Source organism: Garra rufa, chromosome 11 (genome assembly GCF_049309525.1).
Source record: "Garra rufa chromosome 11, GarRuf1.0, whole genome shotgun sequence".
In the NCBI taxonomy this organism is placed as follows: Eukaryota; Metazoa; Chordata; class Actinopteri; order Cypriniformes; family Cyprinidae; genus Garra; species Garra rufa.
The window spans coordinates 29,959,872-29,971,330 of NC_133371.1; the positions used below are offsets into that span (position 1 = coordinate 29,959,872).

At 35.9% G+C, this 11,459-nt stretch overlaps 1 protein-coding gene across 1 annotated transcript in view; it reads left to right on the top strand.

Annotated features, from left to right (window-relative positions):
* The first annotated feature begins 1,365 nt into the window (after nucleotides 1-1,365).
* cttnbp2 (cortactin binding protein 2) overlaps nucleotides 1,366-11,459 on the top strand; it is a 58,363-nt gene continuing 48,269 nt past the window's right edge. Inside the window, exons 1-2 of the mRNA XM_073851010.1 lie at nucleotides 1,366-1,654; nucleotides 6,882-6,989. Of these exons, the coding sequence (XP_073707111.1) occupies nucleotides 1,574-1,654; nucleotides 6,882-6,989 (189 nt within the window). The 5' untranslated portion in view covers nucleotides 1,366-1,573. The remainder of the gene's footprint in view (nucleotides 1,655-6,881; nucleotides 6,990-11,459) is intronic.

An 11,459-nucleotide genomic window follows, 5' to 3' on the forward strand; every position in this document is an offset into this window, starting at 1 on the left:
GTTCAGGGAATGAGGTAAAGCGGGTGCTATGGAGAAAGCAGGGATAATGTCAAAATCATTTGGCCCTAGCCAAATATAAATTAATTTAAAAAAAAATGCAGATTAAATGACCCCTACTGGCTTTCACAGAGAGAAATACGAACAGAACAAATGGCAACTAACAGAGGCGATTACATTTCCAAGAGTACTTTTTTCCTCTTTTTCTCTGACTTGTTACAGCTGACATTAAATTATATATGTTATGAATTTCAATTCATAAATTGTCAAGGTAAACATTGACCCCTTGTCCTTTTTTAAAACAACACAAACAAGAAATGTGGGAGAGCTGAAATTAGTATTTTTTATTATTATAATAGTAACTTGGTATTTTATATCTTGCCTTAATTTGAACATTCTGCCCTGTCATGATTTTAAAACCCATGGATTTTCTTACTTAGATTTTTTGTCTTTTGTTTCCAGTCAAAATATCTGAAAAATCTTAAATCAAGATGGATTTTCTAGACAAGTAAAAATAATTTCTTGTTTTCAGAAAAACAAGCCAAAATTAAGTGATTTTTTGCTTAGAACAAGCAAAATAATCTGCCAATGGGGTAAGAAAAAAATCTTATTTCAAACAGAAAACAAGATTATTTTTCTTACCCCTTTGGCAGATTATTTTGCTTGTTTCAAGTTTTTTTTTTCTGAAAACAAGACAATAATTTTTACTCGTCTAGAAAATCCATCCTGATTTAAGAATTTGCAGATATTTTGACTGAAAACAAGACAAGTAAGAAAAGCATTTTTTGCAGTGTTCAAGTGATGGCCGATTTATAAGCAAAAAAGATATGTGTGGTGAACTCATATAAGTGTTATTCGTTTCATCATCATTCCCTTTGTCATTTTGAGTTGTTTGCTGATCTCTTCTCTCCTCACCTCACCTGTGTGGGCAGCATTCATAAAGTTATGTAATGAAGTGTAGTCTGTATACATTAGTAATAACATGCTCCACACAAACACTAGCCTAATAACATTTGCACTATTCAAGTGGGGATTAGCCATCGGTTTCCTTTCCATCCCCTTTTAACGTTTTATACGAAATAGTCTAGCTGTTTGTTTTGTTTTCTCACCTGGAATTTGTTAGATAGTTCTAAAGGGATTCAAACGTGTCATTTATTGAGCCTACATTTTGAACGACACCATTACGCGTGTTTATGAATCAAAGGCATCTCATAACACAAAGTTCCAGTCATCATCTTCATCTTTTGCCACATCTTTAAATACAAAACCCACTGGCGACAGAGAGGTTAACCCAAGCAGTGCAAAAATAGGATCGCGTTCATGTCACTCCCTCAAAGGCTGTAGGTTCACACCTCTTTTCAGGTTTACATCTGGACTGAGCTGCACAACCTGCTCCCGGTCAAAATCTATCCCTCACCGTACATTCACAGCCCTGTTAAACGTATTTACAGCTGGAAGATGAATTATCGGCTCTCTGCGATTCTTTTGCAGCAGTGTAATAGTTAAATCAGTGCCGAATGCGTTATTTGATGTGGTGTGTGGTGCCTAAGCTTGAACAGTCCTCTACAGTGAGAAGATGGCGTCGGACGGAGCGAAAGGGGAGCAGCCACCTCCGCTACAAACACTGGTAACCACTGGCCATGGAAGCGTCGAGGCGGTGAGAGACATTTTAAGCGTAAAAATGACATCTTGTCAGCCGCAATGATCATTACCGCGAAGGTTAATTATGACAGGGAATGAACGGGGTTAATAGAATAGGAATCATCCAGTGCTGTGAATCACTATCAGTGAATGTGTTACGGTGGTCCGTCTGTATATGGAGGAGACTGAAAGATTTTTGAGGAGAATACTTTGTTATAATATTGTATCCTTTTATTTCGGGCAGAGCACAATAATGTATAACGTACGAGATTTTGTTTTCTTATTGTGTCTTTAATGTGCAGCTGCGCTCGATTTAATATTACCATGGTAAGCCTAGAAGGTTACCTTTCAAATATTGAATATTTAACAGTCGTCTTGAATTGAGTGCTATCTGTTGTCACGTTTTGTAAAACCATGATAATAGAAATCGAGGTATTTTTATTAACTGCTTTTTTAAGCGTGTTTAATTGCACAATAAAATATGTATCTATTATAATAACATATGCATATATGTGCATATAAATAGTTGATATTCTTGCTATTGATATATATTGTAATCTTAAAACGATACATCAAAAAAGTACACTATATTTGTCTATTTATATATGTCTGACGTATATGTGTGTGTGTGTGTGTGTGTGTGTGTGTGTGTGTGTGTGTGTGTGTGTGTGTCTGTGTGTGTGTATGTGTACACATAAACACAAATATATATGTCAGACACAAATAATTATATCAGTATAATACATTTGTAAAGTAATTTTAGAAATGTAATAAATTATAGGATTTAATAAATATTCTAATATGTGTGTAAAATAATACATATTTAATATATAAATAAATATATATAAAGTGTAATACATTTAGTAAATGTAAAATAAATGTAAAAAATTAATGCAAATATATATGTACTGTATATATTTATTATTTTATGTACTATACTGTATTCATTTTATATATGTATTATACTAATAATACATTTAGTAATTGTAAAATAAATTGTCAAATTAAAATTAAATGTATTGTATATGTGAATATGTATATATACTGTATATATTTATTATTTCATGTATTATACTATATACATTTTATTTAAAAAATATATACATATATAAAGTATAATACATTTAGTAATTGTAAAATAAATCGTAAAATTAAAATGAAATGTATATGTGAATATGTACTGTATACGTTTTCTTAGATAAAGAATACATTATGCAACAATAATTGAATTTCACACATTCTGATGACAAGTCTTCAACATATATAGACGAACCCCACTTACCACCCTTAAAAAAAAATCAATGTAACCCCCAGGAGAGATGCTATAGAGCCCTCTAGTACAGTTTCCTCAGAGGTTCTCCTTGCTCTCAAATGTATTGATCTGCATGCAGTGTCTTACGGTAAAGGGCGGTCTTTAGTTTCAGTAGTAGGATTTGTATCTCATCTTACCATCCATCTTTGTAAATTAATTTGCATGACAGACAAAACATCACTTTGGAACATTATAGCCAGCCTAGGGCTGTGCAATATGGACAAAATAATCATATTGCGATTTTTTGAAGGAATATTGCGATTGCGATTTTATTTGCGATTTTTTTTTGTTGCTTTTTCAAACAAGCTACATACATACATTCTAAATGTATTCAGTGCACAAGAAGTGGATAACAAAACATTTCACCATGAAATAACATAGTATTAAGTTTAATAAACAAAACTGTAGTAAAATTGTCTTTAAAACAGACAACATAAAATAAATAAGCCATTTTACTTTTTTCCCGGTACTTTAGCCTACTTTGTGCAATAAAGAATACATTCATTTCAGTGGAAAAATAAGTCCAAAACTCTCTATTTTAACATTTTGAGGGTTCTAAAATCTTTTGCTTTTTTTTTTTTATTTAGAAATTATGTTTTAATTTTTCTGATAATGAAAAAGCATAAACATTTATTTATTTTTAATCAAATGAAAAATAAACCCTTTTAATTTTTGTGAAACAAACAGAAATTTACTGTTAAAATCAATGTGTGGAAGAAAAATTATATTCAGTTTAAAACGTTTAAATAATAATTAAGTGGTTAATCTTGTTGTAATTTTTTTATCATATATATTGTTTTATGTAAATTATTTAAATAGGAATATATAAACACCTACATCATACTGTACAAAAGTAATACAGGACTAATATTGTTCTGTTACATGTTAAACCGTACTTTTATTTTGACAGTTTGCCGTGAAGTTTCTGTGTGTATATGATGCTAGTTTTCTCAAATAAAACGGTAAAAGTGAAACTCACAGCAGCGATTTGGCGATTGACTTTATCTGTTCACGTGAGATGCAAATGCCAAAAATTAGCGGGAGTGTCACGTGTGTTTCAGTCTGCATGTAGTAAAGAAATAAAACGCGTCTCCATCATTCTTACATACAGAAGCAAACGGAACATGCAGGATTCATATTAAAACGGTCTTTTTGCATTTCAGTTTTCACAGACACTAGGCCATATCGCGATTTGAATTAAGTGACAGACCAACTTTTGATTTATTAATCCAAAAATCGACGAATTACGTGGCATTCCGCGCTATAGTAGATTAGGTTTTTATGAATGGAGTCCGCGATCCAGTCCGTGTTTTCTTGGAGGAGACATTGTAATCACGCGACCATGAAGAGACAGAAATGACATGCCTTAGTGTAAATAAGATAAATAACATAAGGCAATTTAGTATGCTTAATAAAAGAACTATGTATAGACCTGTTCTATAGGAAAGATAACCTTAAATGACTTCTATTTGTGATGTGGCGCTATATCGAAAATAAAATGAACTTGACGTTCAAGGGGGGCGGGGGTGCCGTTGGGGGGATAGATAAAATCGCAGCCTTGTGCGGTTTAGAAATCGCATGTGCTTAAATCGCGATTTTTTTGCGATTGCGATTAATTGCACAGCCCTAAGCCAGCCATATAGCAAATACTTACAGATGAATGTTTCAGGGATGCACAGAATGGCACAAAAATGTAGCGAAAAGAGAGATGTAATGAAGCGGAGGCGGGTTGAGGGGTGGGGGGTGTTCACTGGAGATGTTTCTAAATCGGTCTGAATTTTAGTGACTCAGCTGGCATAGTTCAGAGTACTGTGTCACCCAACCGATCTGATCTGCTTTAACTGCTCGAGGCCCCTTTACATTTAGAGTTGGGTTGAACAGGTGCGCGGTCTTCCGCGCTGCCCATTGGCCACTGGTGTGAAGTCATAAATCTAAGTCTTGTGCATCTACCCAGACACCTTTCTCAAGGGCTACATATCCTCACAGAGGTCCATGAATAGTTTATTTGAGGGGGAGTTTTGTTTATCAAGCATACTTAAGTGGTCTGACCCCTTCCATGACCAGTCTGGCTTGAGAAAAGAATTGCCTCAATGGCTCTACATTGTTTTCAAGAAAGCATTGTGCAAGGCTTGGTCAACAGCATCTCCCACTGACCAGTATTGGCTTTTTTCTTCAACCTCAGCACTCTCAGTATTGCTTTATCTGTGGACTCCCACCATTGACTGAGGTTGCGAGTCTCATAATGTGAGAATAATTTCTTCAAGAACAAATCATAGTTATATTGTGACATCTGTAATTTTGCGTGCAGGAGTTGTTTATCAGTTTCAGAAGAAGGTTCTATGTTTATGCTACGATCAGTTTTGCAGTTGGGGTCAAACCTTAAAAACTGGAGACAGTTTGATTAAACATTCTCTACTCTCTCATTTCTCATTACACAGAGATCTGTCACGTGTGCCAGCTAGTCATTTCTAAAAAGACTCACTCATTAGAGTTCGTACATACAGTACATGGAATGGAGTATTAGAAATTGGTCTTTGACAAGGTAGACCTCTTAATGAAGCACATCATTTGTGGAAAGGTCACTAGAACTACTGGTCTTAGTTACAGGCCCTAACAATGTGAAAAATCGAAGACATTTTGATTGGGCTAATGTAACTTCCATAGCAGGCGAATATGCATTATTTTTCTGACTGTCTGTTCAATTCCTTAGTCCGCCAGGTATTAAGAACAAGTGATACATTTTGTTTTTTGTCGAAACCTCACAGAAACATTCATTACTTACAGTTGAAGTCAAAAGTTTACATACACCTTGCAGAATTTGCTAAAAAGTGAATTATTTGACCAAAATAAGAGGGATTATACAAATTGCATGTTATTGTTTGTTTAGTACTGACCTGAATATTACACATAAAAGATGTTTACATATAGTCCACAAGAGAAAATAATAACTGCATTTATATAAATGACCCCATTCAAAAGTTTACATACACTTGATTTTTAATACTGTGTTGTTGCTTGAATAATCCACAACTGTTTTTTTTGTTTAGTGATAGTTGTTCATGAATCCCTTGTTTGTCCTGAACAGTTAAACTGCCTTCCTTTTCTTCAGAAAATCCTTCAGGTCACACACATTCTTTGGCTTTTTAGCATTTTTGTGTATTTGAACCCTTTTCAACAATGACTGTATGATTTTGAAATCCATCTTTTCATGCTGAGGACAACTGAGAGAATCCTATGCAACCAGAAGGAAAAACAATGCATTAAGAGATGGAGGGTGTAAACTTTTGAACAAAATGCAGATGTGTACATTTTCCTAATTTTACCTAAATGTAATCTTTTTGTTCATTTAATACTGCCGTTCAGAAGCTACAGAAGATACTTACATGTTTCCCAGAAGACAAAATAAGTTTATCTGATCTTTAAATTCAATTGCATTCAAATTTGATGCATTGTTTTTCCTTCTGGAGCATCAGTGACCTTCTGTACCTTCTGTAATAGTTGCATATGAGTCTCTCAGTTGTCCTCAGTGTGAAAAGATGGATCTCAAAATCATACAGTCGTTGTTGGAAAGGGTTCAAATACACACAAATGCAGAAAAAACTAAACAAATAATTTGTGGGACCTGAAGGAAACGGGCACATTCCTAAGCATGATTATTGTTTGTTTGGAAACAACAAAAATGATTTATTTATTTATTTATTTTTAAATCTCTGTCGTTCAAATATGTTCAGATCATTGCATCCCTAATTACTACCCAGAGGAGCTCAGACTTGACAGAACTTTTGGTTTCAAAAGTAGTTGGTTAATGTTTCACTGAAAACTTAATACTGTGCCCACTCAACACCTTCTCTGCCAAGGACCTAGTAGACCGTCTGAGATATGCAGTGTCATTTTCCTGTAACAAGGCTTGTGTTCTTGCTCTGTGTTTCAGAAATGCGAGCTGAACATCGACAACCTGAGCAAACCAGAGCTCCTGACCCTTCTGAGCATTATGGAGGGAGAACTCGAGGCCAGAGACCTGGTCATTGAAGCTCTTAGGGTGAGTATGAAATCTTTCCACTTGTACGTTCTATATTTGTGCACCTTAAGAGTAAAAGTAGTTAGGCATGGGGATTCAGGGTCTGTGCCATATTGTTATTAAAAATTCTGTCTCTCTATAGACTTTCCTGTAAGTTGAAAAGCGAAAAGCCCATAAATAGTCATTTCATTTCAATAACTGGAATGAAGAATCAATAAACCATATATTTATCACTTAGACTTGCATATATAGTTTATTTCCTTTCTTTAGACGGTTTTATGAGATTTTATAGATTTGATGTCCTTTAGTTCTTTCTGCTCAGCTGGATATGTATAATTTGGACTGTAGCCATCATAGATCAATGTGAGTTTTCTAAAATTTGGTTCCCGTCAGTGCTGAATATTTTGTGTACCCAAAGATAGAAAATGTTTAGGCCTCGGCACAATAGCTGAATCAAGGGGATTGTAAGGTCATGGTACAGCGTTGTCCCTATTTGTCTTTGCATTGAGGTCAGACGTTCACACAGGGGTAAGAGGCCAAGCACATCTGATTAAGATTAAAAAAGGATACACTTCCAAAATCGAGGTCAGGAGTGTCACTATATTTTCAGGTGTTCTAGTTCAGGTTGTCTCTGTGAGTTTCTAGGCCAGAGTATTGGCAAAACGATGGGCACATTTTCTGTCTCAGTCTCTCAGACTCCCTTTCTGTCTCTTTTTTGCTTAGTTCATGCAGGTCTGTGATGCCCGCTTGTGTCATTCACCCTCTTCCGCTTTACTCTGGGGTGGTTTCCGTGCATTTTAGAGGCTGCTCTTTTTGTTATTCTGTTCCCTTGGCTGCAAGTATTTCCCAGCTGGTTTTCCCCCCGCGGATATACTATCTCTTTCTCTCTCTCCCTCATCCCTCATTCCCTTTCCACAGCAACCGGCTCAAGCACAATGATCTCGTTTGTTTCCTTAGGGAGATAGTGATAGGGCCAAGCACGTCCATGCTGACTTTTAGACATGCCAATTTAAAAAAGCCAAATAATGACATTTTGTTTATTTTCTAGGGCATACTGTAAATATTGCATTTGATACATGAGAGATGAAAGCAGCAACCCTATGCATTATTAAGAAGCTGTGCGATTAATTAGCGAGCTGAAAAAGCTCTGTGCGATGTATCGTTTTTCGTCAGAAACAATAGCGGGATGTAAGCAGATTTTATCCAGCTTAGTTTTTGGGCCAGTGTCATCTTGCATTGTAAAGTTTATCACAAGACAAATGGATGGTCTTTAGTGCAGACAGATCACTTAGAAACTGTGAACAGGACATCTGGATACAGAGATGCTTGCAAGCCATTATGTCTCAAGTGAGCTTATTTCCATTCATAAAGCCAGACATGTCAAGTAGAGTAATGGCAGAATAATGCCATCAAATATTTGTGTATAAGGGCAGAACTACAGAGTAACTTTTCTGTCATCTTCAGAACAATAGTCAAAAGTTTACGTGTACCATGCAGAATCTGCAAAATGTTAATTATTTTACCAAAATCCGAGGGATGATACAAAATGCATGTCATTTTTTATTTAGTACTGACGTGAATAAGATATTTCACATAAAAGACGTTTACATATAGTCCACAAAAGAAAATAATTGATGAATTTATAAAAATGACCCCGTTCAAAAGTACTTGTTACCTGAATGATCCACAGGAGTTAAAAGATGGATCTCAAAATCATACAGTCATTATTGGAAAGGGTTCAAAAACACAAAAATGCTGAAAAACCCAAATATTTGTGGGACCTGAAGGATTTTTCTCAAGAACAGCAGGCAGTTTTACTGTTAAGGCAAACTCATGACTCATGAACAACTGTCACTAAACAAAAAAAAGCAGCTGTGGATTATTCAGGTAACAGAAAGGTAGTAAGAACATGGTTAAAATAGTCCATGTGACATCCGTGGTTCAACTGTTCTGAAGATGAACGAAAGTCTTACAGGTTTGGAACGACATGGATGAACCTCATTTTTGGATGAACTATCCCTTTAAAATACTGGCTGTGTAGGCAGCTCTCTAGGTTTTGGAACAGAGCCTGTGTGTACCTCTAGGGCCACAGCTACTCTCCTTTTTCTTTTTAGCTTGCTTTTATTGTGATACCACGGTTTGTTTCACCAAAACATACACACAAGTGCTTTTGCAAAAACCTGACTAGGATTAATAGACAAACAGGACTGGAGTTGTGTAGGGTAGTGCTGGGCGATATGACGATATATATCGTGGGGACGATAGAAAAGTGTCTATCGTCCTATTTCTCTTCTATCGTTTCTATCGTTTCTAACCTAATTTTATCAATTACTAAAGAAAATATTGCATTAAATAGACTATGACAAATGTATGATAATGTATTGTTAATATGCAATGCATACTCTGCCCTATAAGTGATAATCAAGAATAAAAATGAACTTTTTCACACAAAAAAACTCCGTCTTGTGCGACGTGACGCTTTACGTTGTTGCGACATGCTTTAACTCGTGAGTGCTTAGCCTAAAGATGGAGACGCAAGAGGTTGAAGATGAATGCCCGGAGTCGCACTCGCAACAAACTGAAACTGGGGGGTACGTCAGTGATTTGGTTGCATTTTGGCTTCAAGAGCTCCGACACTGACGCCTGTTTCACATACTCCGTCTACAGTTGGTATTCGTTGCGTATTTTTTTCCGCACCCATGTTAACGGATTAGAGCGTTCACACTGCACGCGGTTGCTGTCCGGTAGTGCGTTCCAGAAGCGGTGCGTTTGCAGTGGACGATCGTTTTGGCACATAGTCTGTTTTTGCTGTGCTGCATTGCGTTGCATGCTCTGAATGAAAGTGACAGCGCATTGTTCGCTGTAAAAATGAACATGGATTGACACGGAAATGTACCATAAATACATATAAATGCAGTCTACTGTCATCACGTGGCTTTTTGGCTAGGTTTAAAATAGTGCAGTTTTAAATAAACAAGGCAACATAATAGATGCACTTGTCCAGGTAGAAAAGTTCTTTAAAATATGTTTTTTAATAAAGATTTAATGCGAAAGAAGGGCACAGAGAGCCGACTGTTTCTGTCTGTGGTAAGTTTTAATTTAAAATATTTGTGATAGCCCAAATTCAATATGAAAAGGAAGTTATAGCCTATAACCTATGCTGTGTTTAAATGTGTTGCAACTTGCTTGAGCAAATATACAAATCTAGAAGTCAAGTGCATTGAATAATAGCCTACGTTGTTTATAATACGTTGAGTTTAAACGTGAATTTGTCTAGTATTATTGTACTGTGATAAAAGTATCCCAATGCTGAAAAAGCACGTTTGGATTAGAAATTAAAATAACGGATAAATGGTGTTTGTGGTAAACAGACGCGGATCAGGAACGAGTCCGTGCTGCTTCTGCACCGCATACGTAACGCACACACGGACTGCAGACGGAGATGTGTGAAACATACTTTATTTTGGTTTGCAAACTTTGCACTACAAGGTTGAAAAATGTTTTGTTTATTTTTTATAATTGAGTGCTTTTCTGCTCAGAAACTTGAAATGGTTGTGCAAAAAAAAAAAAGAGTTTATTTTGATAATACTATTTAACTATGATGTGGATAAAAAAAAAAAATGTGAAGGCTACCGTAGCTCTACCTCCACCACATCTGTTGTCATTTGATACATTTATATTGCTGCACTAAAATGTATTTTTCTAATTTGTGACAGTTCAGTTAAATGTCACTTCAAATAACAAATAAAAATAAAGTTGCAAAAAAAATAAAATAACTGAAAACGTACTTTATTTTGGTATATCGCGATGTATATCGTTATCGTGATATAAAATAATCCATATCGTGATACATGATTTTTCCATATCGCCCAGCACTAGTGTAGGGTGTTTGATAAATGTGATTGGCTGCTTTCTGCCTGCGCCGCTATGATTAGATGGAGGCGTTTAGCTCCTGAACACACTCTCTGGCACTTCCACGTGAGCTAGTGTCAGGTCATCGTCGCTAAATGAAACTGGAGACAGGTTCAGAGATAGCAGTTCAGTGCTGCTTTCTCTTTTTGCATATGAGGGATTGTTTGTGACTGTGAACATGTTTAGCCTCTGATGTGAATGCATTTTTACCGGAGCCGCTGCCCCAGTTCATGTTCACGTGGCTATCACGGGGAGCGTCATTCATTTTGCTACATTCTTTTTGTGTGGTGGATGGTAAGAGTTGTTTCCCTGTGTGACTGATAAAAATAGCGCACAAACACACTGTTCTTTGTGTAAAGGGTCCAAAATTAACACTCGCCAATCCCCAAATCAACACTGCCCAGTAACTTTAAAGGGAACTGCAACTAGGGTTGCGAAGGGGTGGAAAATTTCCAGAACTTTTCTGGAAAAAGGGTAGAAATTCAACTGAAATTGCAGTAAATCTGGTTGCTTTATCCAACATTATGCTGCAAGATTTTTTTTCTACTACATATCAGTTCCATGAAGATATTTTGTAAT